At 42.5% G+C, this 16,165-nt stretch overlaps 1 protein-coding gene across 1 annotated transcript in view; it reads left to right on the plus strand.

Annotated features, from left to right (window-relative positions):
• The first annotated feature begins 263 nt into the window (after positions 1 to 263).
• BARX2 (BARX homeobox 2) overlaps positions 264 to 16,165 on the plus strand; it is a 35,183-nt gene continuing 19,281 nt past the window's right edge. Inside the window, exon 1 of the mRNA XM_056322899.1 lies at positions 264 to 733. Coding sequence (XP_056178874.1) covers positions 547 to 733 — 187 coding nt within the window. The 5' untranslated portion in view covers positions 264 to 546. The remainder of the gene's footprint in view (positions 734 to 16,165) is intronic.

Below are 16,165 nucleotides of genomic sequence, written 5' to 3' on the forward strand. Positions count from 1 at the left end.
GTTTGCAGGATGTGCAGCCGTCTGCATTCACAGGATGTGCACTTTTAATTTTTTAAAGTGATTACAGGGTAGAGGGGGGGAAGAGAGAAGAAAGGAAAGAAAAAAAAAAAAAAAGCCAGCCCCAATCTGGAACCTTTCCAGTTTTTGCACCAAAAAAAAAAAAAAAAAAAAAAAAAAAAAAAAAAAGACAGACACACACCCCAGTATCTTAAAATAGCGAGCAGGGAGGGGAGAGGAGCGGGATCCTCCCCGCCCGGCGCAGGGTAACAATGGTGCTCGGCGGGGAGCAGCGGGGCCCTGATTGACAGCCGGGGCGTCCCCAAAAGGACGCGCAGAGATGCTTATCGCCGGGTTTATATAGCGGGGAGCCGGCGCCGCCGCCAGCGCGGCGGGAGCGCAGCGCCAGCGCAGCACCAGCGCAGCGCAGCGGCCAGCGGGGCGGCCGCGGGCAGGCTCGGAGGCGCCGGCCGCCCATGCGCAACCGTCCGCGGGCGGCGCAGCCCCGCGCAGCCCCGCGCAGCCCCGGGGCCGGCGGGCGGCCCCGCCATGCACTGCCAACCGCAGCCGCGGCTCGCCGCGCCCGGCCGGGCCAAGGCAGGCAGGCGGCGCTACAAGACCTTCATGATCGACGAGATCCTCTCCAAGGAGACCTGCGATTACTTCGAGAAACTTTCCCTCTACTCCGCCTGCCCGGCCCTCCTGGTCCGGCCCAAGCCGCTGCACTCCTGCGCCGGTAAGCCTGCTCGCCGCGCCCGGCCCGGGGGCTGCGGGGGGGGCCGGGGTCCCCTTCGCAGTGTCCCCCGGGGCTCCTCCGAAGTCCCCAAGTCCCCGCCGCTACCCCCCGTTTCACACCCCCAGCCCGCCCGAAGGCATCGCGTTGGCTCCCCAGGGAAGGGGGATGCTGTTTGGTCCAGCTGCGGGGCACATCTGGGGGGGCGGCGGTGGGGTTCAGCCGGGATCCCCCTCGGGAAGGATCCCCGGGAGCAGGGATCCCTCGGAGAGCAGCCTGGAGCTGCTGCCGTCCGACCCCGGGGGTTGGATTTATCACTGCCAGCTGTGGGAGTACAAAGAAATTAACAGAAAAATGGAGGAAAGGAGAGAAAAAAAATGCTCGATACACAGTTTTCCTACTTTACATTCGCCTTTCCTTTGGAAGAAGTTAGGCTGTTTTCTAACAGCAAAGATCTGAAAAATATATTTGTCTGATGATTTTGCAGGCACAGACAGCACAAATAAACCTGTGCAGCTAGCTCTGCCCCGTACGGCTACCACTACTTTTAATCCAACGTGAGCAATTTGGTCTTGACGATGGGAATTATTAAATCTCACAAACAGATTGGGCTAATGTGAGCTTTTAAAATCCCATGTTAAAAGGAAAAATATCATTCATACGATGCATTCCAGATTTTAAAAAAAGGGGGGGAAAAATCCCTCTTTCTGGTGAAGCAGGCTTTTTTCCAGATTTCTATTCTTCCCGTACGGCCACATTTCCAATGGTGACACCTCATGCCTTAAGAGAACCAGATGATGAAAGCAAAACTTAAAAATAAATTCTTCATAAAATCATAGTGGTTGAAAAATATTTGCAAAGGGCTAATTCCCAGTGAAATTTTATAAATTCCAAGGTCATAAAATTTATTTTTCCTTTCTTTTTCCTGGGAAAGTTCATTTCATGTTTGTTTTCAGTGGTGTTTAAAAATTGAAGGCCTGTGCTTTGGCTTGGGTTTGTTGGTTTGGTTTTGTATTGCTTGGCTGAATAGAAACGAGAAGGAACTTTTCAGGTCTTTGTAGAGCAGTGCTAGTAGCAAACTTGCTGTTCGGGTAGGCTAAGAGCCCAACAAGTAGAGTACACCCTTGGTCCAAGCGTAAGTCTTCCCCCAACCTCAATATTTATTTTGTAAAAAGTAATTTTTAGCCATCCAGAAGTGATGAGGAGGCCAGATCAGAATTAAGACTCGTGATGATCAGCTTTTGGGAAGAAGTTACTTGCATAGCGTGATCCTCATTCAACGTGTATTTCTACTGATCGATTAGTGCGTGGCATTCCTCGCCTTCTCTAAATAATTGCTGACGTTTTTATACCAGAAGATCTGGTTGTTAATCAAGATATTGCTGACAGGGGTATTTTTTAGAGCTGATCCTTTACTACCGCACAGACGGTGCAGTTCAGCGCTTGGCCGAAATAGGCATGAGCATCCCAAATGGGTTCGATGCGTGGCAGCTCGCAGTTAGCGTAGAGGGTCTGATTCTGCCCGCATCTGAGTCTGTGGTGTGACTCCAGAGTCGTCAGGCTGCCAGGGAGAGGAAGGAAATCCCTATCTCTGTACAGAAAGAGGAAGCATTTGGAAAAAAAAAAAAGTCCCTTTAGCACCCAAAAGGAATATTAACCTGAATATTTACCAGCAGCCAGAAGCACGTATGACTAACTCAGCATCGAAACCCCACAGCTTGAATGTCACCTTCAGGCTAAGGGGTCCTTGATGTCTTTGATGGGTGGGGTGCTCCCCGGCAGCTCTTCTGACTCTCATCACCCCCATGGGAAAAAAGAGAAAAATTATTTTAGTACATAGTTCTGCGTCAAGTATAGCAAACACTGTCTTTGCAAGACTAATATATATTCATTAAATAATCATTAATAATCCTGGAATGATTCAGCAGTGGATTCTGAGTGATGCTAGCAAGGCTCTTGTGGTTACTGTTCAATTAAAGCCTTATTTCTCTTTGTGCCTGGGATCTTTAATGAATTTGCCCTCAAGGTTGTGTTTCTAGCCCAAGCTCTGGCCTGTCCCTGTGTCAGGGTGGATTGTGAAGATCTGCTCCTGGTGGTATAAGCTTGATGGAGTTTCTGTGCTTGAGACCTGAGGTACAGAGAGAGATTCACTTGCGGGATTAAAACCGTAGAAGAAACTGCTAAAAAAGACCACACTTCCAAATTGTAAGCCTTCTTATAAAACTTAAGGTTTATAGGTATAATTAAAGTCCTATATGTATTAGGTAATGGGAATTTTTTTTTGATTACAAAAGAGAGGAAATTCTGTCATTGCCTAAGAAATGGACACCACCACAAAAAAAAAAAAGTGAAATAATTTGAATATCCAATACAGATCTGTTTAAAAAAAATGAATCGAAACAAAATGACAGAAAACCAACCAACCAACCTAAAAACCGCTTAGGGACTAAAGACTGCAGAAACACAGCGCGGTGGCATTTAACTCCCAGCTTGTGTTTCCTTAGTCTCTTGAGTTCATCAGGAAGGGAGGGAGCACTTAGTCTGTCTCTTTGCGGTTTAAAAAAAATTAGTCTTAACCTAAATCACAGAAATTTACCTTGCCAGGATAGTTGTAGCTGGGACATGGGAGTGTTTGAAAGAGTAATGAGTAATTAGTTGCTTCAGCTGACATTCTCTTCAGCAGCACGGCTGTTTCTCGAGTCAGGAGTCAAATTTTGTAGGCATTTTCATGGGCTAAAGAGTTAATTTAGGTTCTTTCATCTTGGGTGAAGTCAGAGGAGTCTGATACGCCTTTGTAATTTATTTGGAGCTGAAAGATGTAAGATGTTGTAGTCGCGCAGCGGGTGTATTTAACAACATCCTTTGTTAAGTGATCTGAAAAACATCGGTAACCAAATGGAAAATATTTTTTTCTTTGCCTATGATCAAATGCTAAATATTTAAGCATGTGCAGCTGAACTGGGACAAAACAGATTTCTCAAGTAGAGGAGGGTGAGGGGTGGAAGGAGCTTTTTGGACTTTTCCTGTCCCTCGTGAGGTCCAGTGCTGACATTTTAGTGGTACGGAGCATTCGGGAGGTCTAGCGCAAAGCTCACCGGTCTCACTGGGGAGACTCCTGTTGCGAAGAGCTTGGAACAAGCCCCAGCCAAAATTTTTCTTTGGAAAGAAAACTCCCTGTAAAAAGGATCCATCGTTAGCTTAAAATTTGGTGTATGAACATGTATTGTGGCAATTACTGAGCCAAATAAACAGGGCTGAAATCATACTGAATGTGTAACAAAACACCAGCCCAGGTTCAGAGCCACTGTGATTAAAAAAAATTAAATAGTAAAATAGAAATATCTTCAGATGGTGGTTAATACATCATTGATTTATGACTTTTTGGACTGTAATGACTTCATCAAAACATTATTTATTTTGTTTTGTGATAGTTATGACATAATACAAAAGGCCAATAAAAATATATCTAATTAATTTGTCTAAGTAATGATTACAGTGTTAATGTGTACTGTGCTTGGTTTGTTAAAGTGACTTCTGAAGGTTGCTTTCTGAGTCGCGTCCTATAGGAATCGCTTTTCAGATCGGCTTTATGTAATTTTTCAGTTTTACATTTAAAAATATTTGTAGGCGAGTCTATACCAATTCTGGTTTGTTTCCTGGATTTTTTTAAAATCTTGGTTTAGCAATACCTTCAAAATCCAATCGCCGTATTTGTCGTTCCGGGCATGATAAGGAATCAAAGGATGTTGTCAGTGTACAGTGTTGTGAGGTCAGACTGAAAATGCTTCATATTTACCAAAGTAACTGAAATCGCTTGAAAAATAAAAGCCAGGGTGGTCGTGGCCGGGGGTGGGGGGAGGCTGTGTGCCATCCCTTGCGATAGTGGAATCCGTGACATTGCATATTAATAATCAACAGTATTGGTCTTACATCTTCTAAACTATCTGCATGAATTGAGATGGCTGGATTAAAAAGAATTGCATTGTCTCTTTGGAGAGAGAGCTTTTAAGAGTCTTTGGTTTATTTTAGCGAAGTTGCTAGTACTTAATATTTATTGTCTGTGCTGTGTCCTATTCCAGGGCTTGTAAAAAAACCCAACAAACAAATAAAAAAAAAAAAACCAACTCCTCAAATTTGGAAGTATCTTAGTGATTTAAATCCCAGTGAACATCAGTGCAATTTATTTCCATTTTACATCAAGGTTTTTTCCTAGTGCATATCTCAGGTAGGACTGCACTGCTTTCTCTTATATATATATTTCTCTATAACTAGAAGGACACTTTGCAGGAACGTAGTTTTACAGGCACAAAGATGCCTTATTGCTGTGGCCTTACTTGTTTTCTACTTGGATACAAAAATATTGACACCTCTGTAAGGGGAGTTGTGCTAAAGGCAATTGTGCTGCTCTATGTATATTTAAAAGTGCCACAACTTTTGGAAGTGGGCATAACCTTCATTTCCTCAGCTCGGTTATATCTTCTTGAAAGTTTACTGCTTGCTAGTTTGTGGAACAAATTGCCTTTGAAGAACACTAATAATTATGATTTGTTTCCTTGAAATTCTTATTGGGGGTTTTGGTTTGGCGGTTGGTGGGGTTTTTTGATTGTTTTAGTGATTTTTTGAGGATGAGACTTTGTTCAGTATTTGTGCGGTTGGGGTTTTAACGTAGGCGGGTATCTAGTATAGAATTGTTCAAAATGTGAATTCTTTTTTTCCAGTTCTCTTGTCTGTCTTCTGTTGGTTTATCTTAGGATGAAACTGAGAACTGCTTATCCACAAGTTGTTGGGTTGGTTTTTTTTTGAGCTGTCATTTTCCTGGTGTATTTGGTATTTTCTGGACTGAACTAGGCGATAACCTGCAGTCGCTGGGCCCTGTGGGGAATCCTTGCTTGTGCGATAAAGCGTGAGCTGTGGTATTTCTGGTCCTCACCTCAGTCAGTCTTGTCAGCCTGTTGTAGGAAGCCATGATGGGAAAGTAGATTTATTGCATCTTAAAAGAGCTCATGTTTTATGCGTGACCTCACAACGCGATTCCTTTTGATTCCCTTCGAAAAGGCCTTGATGTAGGCAAGGTTTGGATTTGCTCTGGGATGTTACTTAAAAGTGGGCTGGAAGCTGTTTCTTTTGCTCAGATGCTTGCTGAACCTTTTTCCTTTAAATTGAAGGGATCCTGTTACAGAGATCCTGGGGGAAAGCGGGGCACTGTGGGAAAAGAAAGCGGAATCCATGTCGCGTCCATCCCAGCGCGGGGAAAAATGAGATGCCATCCATTCAAAGCACATTATCTGAAACGTAACAGCTGGATTAATCCCATTAAATAAAGCTAATACAAAGTTGGGGGTGTACCTTCTAGCAGGCTAACTGGAACCTGAGGGCACCCAGCCTCCCGTCACCCCTGGATGAATTGCAGATGTGAGGGTTTCTGCGGCATCCCCATCCTTATTACAAGGTGCTGGGAAGAGTTTTGGTGTTGTGGTGTATGAAGTGGGTGCTCCGGAGTCCTAGATGTCTTAAACGGGTGCCTGCAATGGCAGGAGCTGGGACTCGATGACTCACAAGGTCTGTTGAAGACCTGTGTCCCAAAATGTATCTGTTGAGGGAAGCGGGCCAAAATTAATATGCTTGTTTATACGGCAGCAGGGAGCGATAGGTGCCAACTTAAATTGCCAGGCTGAAAGTGTCTCTGTGTGGAAATCTACATTGCTGCAATGCTGTTGGGGATTTTTTTTTTTTTCTGATTGTTTGTGCAAACATATGAAGAAAAAAAGAACTTTTGAAAACCGCCTACGTTTATTGAGTTTAGCTTACAAAGATAAGTATAATTGCGTAGTTTTAATAGCAAAAAGTAATGTCAAAATGACAAAGGAAATCTATTAATCCTGAAAAATACAAAGTGTTGCTTCTGTAGATGTTTCTGCTCCAGTATTAGGAAAGCTGTTGAGTATTCCTAATAAATTTGAGATAATTCAGAGATTATGTTACTGCATACAGATCCTAAAAGATGCAGTCACATTTACGCTGTTGTCTCGAAGTGCTCGTCTGAAGACCTAGAAAAGTCAGAATTTGCTGGCGGGACTCTCTCCCCGCTCCTATAGTGTGATTTATTCAGCTGCAACCTTAGGAAGGTCTGAGTTTTCTCGAAACGCTCAGCCAAATAACTCCCTGTCCATTTTAGCCCTACAAGAAAACGACTTTCTGGAGCAATCACGCTGAAGATCAGTTTATCAGCTGAGGTTAACTGAGCAAACACTGTAGCTTTGAATGTGGATTCATCTGTAACTGCTGAATTCAGGGCACAAAATTTCATTTTAAAGAGCTTGGTGTTTTTCAGGATGTCCACCTTAGTTTTTACATGTTTTGATGTCTTTAGCAGCAAACAGTTCAGAAATGCCAAAAAGTGGCATATGGGGGATAATAATGGGCTGGGTAATAATAGCTATATACTCGGAGAAGTGTCTGTAAATTTTCTCAATCAGATTATATCCAGTATCAAAGGTGGTATTTCAGAAGCAAAGGCAGATCAGAATCTGGCCTCGGTTAGGATGATCAGGGAGATCTGGTTCTAAAGAAGTTTCAATGCTAGATACTAAAAAATTTGGAATCAAGACTGAATTTTGCGGTCTATATCTCAGTACAGTTAGTAGTGAGTAAAAGAAATTAATGAAAGGCAAAACTACGTGGAGCAAAACAGAAAATCACACCCCAGCAATTGCCATAGAACATACTGTGGAAAGTAATCGGCGTTGTGGTTGTGGTTAAGCACGAATAAGCACTGTGGAGGAATGCTATAATAGGAGGTATTAATGAATGTGGGATTCCACTTGGAAAATTGACACCTACACCTTATTTTCTAAAGCCTCACGGCTTGCACTGAAGCACAGTTTAAATCCCTCCGTGCTGACGTAGGTTTAAACGCTGTAGGTTTGTAAAATTGTCCTCAACGTGGACACTGCTGGTGGAGCCCAACTGCGCGATGCAGACCTGGTGCCGCAGCTCTCAAGTTGTTGCAATGGTTATTTTTATGACTTCTATTCAACTTGCTGCCGTGAAATGCAGGAAAAGACAGATTTGTCTGGTAGAATAAAAGTCCTCCAGCATTGCTGCTTTCAGTACCAGCTGGGGAAGTTGGGGAAAAAAAGAAGTAAGGCCATTTTGAGCCAGCATGTTGTGTGAAACTCCTGCTTGGCTCACCGGGCTATGGGGAACAGAGCAGTAGCTACGGACACTTTTTGTTTTTATTCTGTTTACCCGTGTTGAGCATTATATTTGTTTTCCAGTGAAGCAGCATGCTGGACATTTAGCTGTACCATAACCTTGGCGGTGCGTTGATGGGAGTGTTGATCCACCTTCAGAAAGGGGTCAGTGCCGGTAGGAGTGTTGGAAGCAGGTTTGGATGATTGAACGAAATCTCCAGCTTTCTGACTTGCAGTTGCTTCCATGCTCTCAGTGCAAGCCTGTGAGGAAGCAGATTTGCACGCAACTGCACGTGAGAGATGGCAGAGCTGGTCATCTGGAACTGATCTTCACATCAGGAACCGATCTCTGTAGATGCCTTGCTCCATACACTCACTAGAGTTGTTTCTTAATTAACCGGTGGCATTTACTGGGTTACATTTACTCCACTCTGGCTCACTGTTGCTCAGTTGGTCTTAATTGCTTGAGTCTGACGATCAATTCCTTACGCTTATTCCCTTGATACCTTGTCCAGTTAGAGAGGACTGTGCAGCCCTGCTTGGAGGAACTGGAAACTTGGGCTCTGCGTTTGCAGACGGTGTACAGAATTTCATCACATCAAAGTGAAAATGCTCGGAACCGTCAGAAAAATGGATGTTTTGGTTTGTTGGTAGATAGAAGAAATAACAATCACCTGTCCTTTTCAGTTCAGAGTGAAGTAAAATATTTTGGATTTATCTTGGCAAGTTAAAAGTTTAGAAAAGTGCGTGTGCGAGGAAAATCAGATCAGAGAAAATACTTGACCTGGAATAAAATATTGAAAACATATCTTCTGAAGGCTGAAACAAAACTTTCTAACACTTTCCCTTTTATGAGGCATTTGGCAGAGCAACGAAGTTACTTTCTGTATCGCAAAATATTCTCTTTTTTTCTTTTTCTTTTTTGATGAAAGGAAGTTACAACCAAACGTTTTCAGTCAGTTCTGTTGCTGCAGCTGGAGTGCAGAAGCCAGAACACGTTAACACGAGCTTCACATGCTAGCAAATACTGGTTCCTTGGAAAACTTAGGACCCGGTTTGTGATCTCAGCTGTATTTGTGTAAGTCAGGACAAAGTCTGTAACAGAACAAGATAATGGGAGCTGAGGAGTAGATGCCCTGTGGAGAGCAGAGCACAGCATTGCGTCACTCGGACGAGACAGACCAAGTTATGCCTCCTGCTGATGGGCACGACGCGTCCGCTCACGCTGACTTACAGAGGAAGGCATCCCCTCTTTGCATTGCTTGCATTTCTTGCCATGGTGTGTCTGATCGCTCCCACCATGGATTGCATGGGTGAGACGAATGTGAGAGGTTTCAGAGCAGCTTAGCAGCAATAAATCGTGAGGTCATACTAATATATTACCGTCCAGGGAAACATTGGGGATGGATTTCTCCCTCCCAAGTTACCTATTATTCCTTGTGTTCCTAGCTCTCTGGGACAATCTAGCTGAGAGGCTTCTAGCCCTTGTTGAGTGATGCGAAATTCCCAAAGCTACCCTTCAATGCCATTGTTAAAAATATAGAGAGATTTGGTGTTAGGACCTGGCTAACACAGTAAATATTTAATATTTACCCATTTTCCTTTCATACGACTTAAAGTTTTGACTAATTCTTGGCATCTTCTCCCTCGTTTCTCTTGGCCAGAACGCAGCTCAGAACACACCAAGTGAACAGTTGGAGATATTGTGGTCAGGTGTGCAGGTGCTCAGTGCTGAGAGCAGTTTAAGTAACTGAAGGGAAGGATGAAGAACAGCCTTTCCCCAAAAAATCCTCCATCTTCCCATATGTGGACCCCTGCACTGGTGCTCAATCTCTCCCAACTGCAGTTAGCACGTCCTGGTGTTGCAAATGAAGTTATATCCTTGCTGCTTCTCGTGTGTCCTCTGAACGTATCCTGGTACCCAGAGGGGGCTGGGTGATGCTGGCAGAACATGTGCCATGAGGATGCGAAAGGTGTGACTCTGCTCTTGGCTACCTGATGAGACTTAATGAGGGTGTTAGTGTTCTTGGGGTCAGTATCCATTAGTGGTCTGTGTAAATCTCTCTGAAGTGTGCTCTCTCTGAAGTGTGCTGCATGGCAAGGCAGTCCAGCATCTCTTCCTTATAAAGAAAATAAAACCCGCACACCACCCCCACCCCCCCCCCCAATTAATTCCTTTTTTGACTGGTCTGTACATACCTCTTCATAGTTGGCATTTTTGTAGATCAAATATATATTATTATTTCAGTAAGAAGAAAATAATTTCAGTAAAAATAACAAGGCATTTTCTAGAAGAATATTCTGGCATACATGGTGAGTGGGAAAATATAGTCTTTTTCCCTGTACAGGATTTTTATAAAACTATGGTTTTGGCAGTACTTATTTCCAGAATATTTGAGCTCTATCTAAAACACAAAACCTGAAAGAACGCTACCCTTAACAGCTCCCGGACAAAATCTCTGCTTTGTTTTTTCATTTTTCAATTTAAAAATCACAGTTTGGTGGTTGTTGGTTGTGTTTTTTTTTTTTTAAGGAAGGAGAAAAACAGTTTTCAAGAACTTCCTATATAACAAAAATAAAATTCCCTTTGAAAATGTGATGACAGAAAATTTGCAAATACATATGCTCTTTTTTTCTGTGAGATTCAGAGCAACAACCTTACAGTGACCTTAAAATGTGTTTGGATGTCTGAATTCAGGTCTTATCTTGTAAATTCTTTAACATGTCAGTGGGTTTTATTCATGTAGTTAGTTGGCTGACTTCAACAGGACTACTCATGCAAAGGATTTCAACTGGAAACTCTCGCATTTGCCCTGTAACTCTGATAATCTTGCTACTCATTTTGTGGATTTCCTTCAAAATAAGGGAGTTTTCAATGTAGTCATCAAGTCATCTTTAAACGCTTGGCTCACCATTTGACTTTGGGTATTTCTCCTAATGATTATCTTGCAAGTTACGGGATAGTTAATGGCTACTTTTCCTGCTGAAGCAAATTCTTTTTTAACTGGGATTTCACTTTACAGCAGTTGGATTTCATCGATGGTTTAATAGACATCTTCAGATCTAATGTTGAAGCAAGAACAAGTCCCTGTAGCTTCCAGTGGGGGGGGACCTATTGCCACACCTGGTGTACAACTGCCTACATTTACACATTAAAAACCAAAACGCTGTTGTGTAAGCACAGAAGCGTTGAAACCTTAATAGGAGCATCTCCTTTTCTTTTACAAGACACAGAACCATGTGTGATGTGTTTGTGGTTACTTAAATAGGGTATTATATGACAGACTAACCATTCATCTGAAGCAAAATTAGCAGCAGTGGTACTTTCTTATGGGAAATATCTGCTTGCACATCGTCCGTGTCACGTACGTGTAATTGCATCACCTTATACGTCTTTAGGAAGACGTGGTGCTGCGGCTTGTGTTTACTCACGCGGCTCGAAGAAGAATATGAAAAGTCCCCCTGAAATAGAAACAAGTAACGTAATCGTTGATACAATATAATGGTAAGAAGTCTGAAGCAAATGGGGGTTTTTTGGCCACACAACATTTGCGTGAGTTTGTGAATGCATTTTGCTTCACCCTTCTGTCTGTTTTGTTCGAAACCTCCTCTTGACAGCTTTGCTAACAGTTCATTTTGTTCCTGTGGTGACTAAATGGTGGAGGAGCTGATATTTGGAGGTTTCTGTATCAGCAGAGGACGGCACTAGGCAGTTTGGATATCTGCCATCTGCTCTTCGTTGTGCTCTTTTGCTTTTCTTACCCAGATTTGTTGTAGGTTGCTGAATAGCAGTTGAATTCTCTGCTGAGGGATAGGAAGCCACTCCAGAAGTTAGAAGGGTCGGTTTCACCTTGTTGGACTAAATTACAGAGCAATCATGAATGATGGGAAGGAGTCTGATGAAGTGGGTGAGGAACAATTGATGGATTATTTTAGTTAAAATTACTTAGAGCCCAATCCAACTCCCACTGAAGTCAATTAAATCGTAGTTGGATCAGGGCCAAAATGAGTCAAATCCAATTATGCCTTAACTGTAAACATATTAAAGCGCGTTATTATAAGGCAGTTTAGCACTTAAATGACATTTAAAACAAAAGCATTCATGAAATCCCAGACTGACCGTGTTCTGTTTGCACGGTTCTACTGAAACCCTTTTCCTTGCGGACAGGGACCTCCGAGGCTGGTGCCTGACCCCTTTAGCGCCTGTCTGTTGTGAAGAGATGTCCCAGCCATTGATACTGCAGATGTATTTCTATCTATCAGAGACTCCTGGCTAGAGATGGCCTGAGAAGGGGCAGCAAAGATGACTGAAAAGGGATTGTAGAAATCCTGGTGGTGTTTCATCTAATTGTCAGGATGTAGAGAGCTTGCTTGTGTAAGTATCAGCTCATAAACTTTTGCATGAGCTAATCTCAAAACTGTGAGCGTTATGGATATTCATCTTTTGTCTCAGCTGAACGAAGTACAGCATCCAAAATATTATTTAAAAAGAAAGAACCTACGTGATGAAAAGATGGATTTATAAATACGTTCAAGTTTAACAACATATGGTGGTGTTTTCAGAAAATCAGGGAGATGATCTTTTCAGTTGTGATTCATGAGCCTGCTTTAAGGCAATTTATGTATTCTTTTATAAATTCAGGATTGATCGTCTTTGTTCTGTCCTCAGAATTTCTTCTCACCATCCATTTTCCAGCAGGACAAAGGCATCTCCTGCTCTTTGGACCACTTCAAATTTGGCAGTCTAGGGTTTCCTGGCTAGCGTTTGCCTGACGGGGTACGCTGTCTCAGGAGGTTTTATTACTGCATCCTAAGTGCCATCCCTAAAGATCTGTCAAAATTTGGGGACGTGGCAAGCTGCGTATACAACAGGGAATAGCTATTGACCGGGGTCACTCCTGTCTCTCTGAGCAAACTAGATTTGTCCCCACAGACAGACAATCTCCCAGACTGATCCCAGACGATCAATGCCAAGCGCCAGGACCGCGGCAGGGTTTGAAATGGGTCTGATTTGCTTACTGTCTGCGTAAGCAGCTGCGTTTCAAACGAAAGATGGGGCCTGATCCTTGTTGTAATGAAGGACACGGCATCGTGGTGGCTCTGTGAAAGGTCTTTGTGGCAGATGGAGGTGTTGGATGTTTGCAGAGCAGTGAGAGGACAGAAAACGGGCCATGGGTGGAGATGAGAAAGATCAATTTGATGGCACACACAGCTAGCATGGGAGCGCTGGGGTGTCTTCAGAGCTGTTTAGCTGGCTAAATGGGCTTCATCTTTAGTCTGTCAAACTCAGTTTGGCAAATTATTTCCTATTCTTTTGTGTTGTCACAGTGTTCATGGTGATTTTTCCTTTTTTTGTGTCCTTCTCTGTTTTCCATGTTTCTATTAAAAGCAGGATCAATTAATAGCTTCCACTAACGCTTTCTAAAGAGCTTGCAACTATGAAATTTGAAATGTCTGTCTTTCAGAGAAGGGTAGAAGTGATACTTATCCAGCAGTGTTACCCAGGAAAAAGGGATACAACCATGATAAACATAGATATAGGGCTTGTATGGCATGTACTCAGAGGAAATAATACTGCCTGTTTTCTTCCCCGTCACTAAACAAAGATGCTGCCATGAAGGCAATAGAGGCAACTTGATAGCTATAGTTGATTCTCTGTGGCTTTAATATGTTTGAAAAAAACGATTTCTGTGATCCGTGCCTCATGTTACAACTTGTAAAAATGCATTAAAATCGGTTGACAGCTATTTAAAAATGGAGCGTTACTATTACCTGTTCACAGATACCGAGTGCTTAGTGCAGCCTAGGTGTGATTTGTTTGACTCGCATTAACTCACCAGCGACGTTAACTTTGGTATTACCTTTCAAGAAGCAGAACCGATGATAATGTTTTTACCTGCTGATTGTGTTTATCTCCAAGTGATGCCTGCAACATAAAAACGGTACTTTCCCGTAGTAAATTACAGGATAGAAAATCCTTTTGGATGGTGGAATATATCATTCATCACGGTGTCTTGATGGCAACTTTGGTTGAAGAAAAACATTTCCTTTAGGGGAAATATCTTGGGAAAACTCCTGATATTTCTTAGGAAGCAGAGCTGGTGCTGAGTTTCTGAGTACCTCTGCAATGTTTTGAACTTCTTGCTGATGATTTGCCAGGGCACAGCCAGCTTTACCCTGAAACCAGTCATGCCTACAAGGCATTCACTGAGTATTTTTTACAAATGAAGAAAGTTACAATGGAATAGCTGCTGCTGCCTATTGCTGCTTTGTCAATTAACCTAAAAATCCATCAAGAAGAAACTGGAGTGTTTGTTTCCAGTTCCTGGCACGTAGCTTTAGCGTGGCTTAGAATGTGCTGGACTCTTTTCTTGTCTTTTCAAAATATTTGTTTTCCGCAAAGCCAATCATGGGTCATTTGCCTCCAGTAATTGATACCGACACTGGAAATGTTTGTCCAGTTGATGACAAAGTTAATTTTAAGTGTTTGAGAAGTTATTGCCTCTGGTTAAACGGGGACCAGTTTACCCATTGTGAGAAGATTTGAATACATAGCTCATCTAGTTTCTCTCCACAAGAATTTTCTTCATTCAGATGTGTCACTCTTTACAACAATCAGTAAATAGTGAGGCTTGTGTATTTTAAATTCTAATTTAATTGTTTGCATGCTGCAGATTATGTCCAAATACTGCTTTTCTCTGTACCTCTTGATTTCCCCCCTATCCCCACTTCTTATTTACTCCATGAAGTCAATAGAAGTTTTGGGTGTGTAGAAAAAGAAAAGGAATTGCATCAGACTGCAAATATACGAATGTTTTCTGCTGAGCATTCATTTAGCCGGCAGCCTGGGGCATGCCGCTGTTGGGAACAGGGACAACCGAACGGAGTTTGTGATTTTGCAGAGCCCGTGGAATAGCTGAGGACTTTGCAGTGGATGTGTGGTGGTTTGGTCGTCGTTACTTGGCGTTGTCCTTGACCACTACGTGATGTGGAGCTGCTCGCTGCATGCCTCATCTTTCCCATTATTTAAAGGAAAAGAGCAGTTCGCTACAGACTCGTGTAAAGGAGTGTCAAATCCTTTGCTAAGAAGAGAAGCCCAAAGTCATATGGGTGGTGGGGATTGCGTATGTTTAACTGTGCTTTTTGTAAGGATTGATTAAGTACAAATAAAATCCTTATTTTTTTCCCCACCAGAGCAAAGTCTGTAGAAGGAAAGGGACTTCCCCACAAATCACATTAAGATAGGTGTTAAGGCAAAGCTGCATTTATTACTTTGTAGGGGTTTCAATTCATTTGTTAGCAATTTTTATCCATCCTTTGACACTTTACTGCACTTTTTTCATTCTGTCGATGCCCTGCTGGGTTTCTCAATTTGCTCTTTCGCTGTCTTCCTTCCCTTTTCTCCCCTTGAGCTATTTCTGGCGATCTCCCCTCAGCACAAACTGCAGCTGATAATGTTTGAGTTCAAGTCGAACTTTCGAACCCATGACGTCAGGTTGGTTTGGAATTAGGCAAAACCAGTTTGCCCATCCCTCGTTGTAAAAGGGTTAATCCTCTAAACTATTGAGAGACAAGGGCAGGGAATTATGAAAGCAGACCCTGTTTTATAAGCATTTGTATTGCCAGCGCTTGAATACCCGTAATAAGTAGGTTGCTTCTGTGATTAATGACTGTGTTTTACATGCTGACGATGGATGATGTGTCTTATTGTAGAAGCCATTTACTTTTATTTGGTCTCCTCACCCAAGCAGTACTGGAAATGAGTTGTTAATGTCTTGGTGGGAGTATGTTTTCTTCTCAACAATTTAATGAAAGGTGATCCACAAAGAGGAGAAAATAATTAAAATTATGCCCTTTTTTGCATCTCTGTAATGTGTGCAAAGACAGCTCATGTGGATTATTTTTTATAATACAGGATTTTTCTTTTTCAATAAAGAGATTCTTGCGTTGTTCCCCCCGAGTTGGAAGGGAGTAGGAATGTGTCGTCAGTCTGAATTTGGAAAAGGCAAACTATTCAAATGTCTTAAACGCAGCCTGTCTTTGTTTTATTAACTTATTTTTAATAAAGGACTAAAATAATTTGAAATCTTTAGTTATTTTGAGCCAATTCTTGTATCGGGCTATATGTTTCTGATTTTGCTGTAGTTTCAGTTGCACTTCTTTCCCCCCCCTACGTCATGTTGCACGTGTAAAGGAGGTGGCGAAGGAGTATGTGTGGTGGTGTGAATACACGGGCCAGGCA

Source organism: Falco biarmicus, chromosome 20 (genome assembly GCF_023638135.1).
Source record: "Falco biarmicus isolate bFalBia1 chromosome 20, bFalBia1.pri, whole genome shotgun sequence".
Classification (NCBI taxonomy): Eukaryota; Metazoa; Chordata; class Aves; order Falconiformes; family Falconidae; genus Falco; species Falco biarmicus.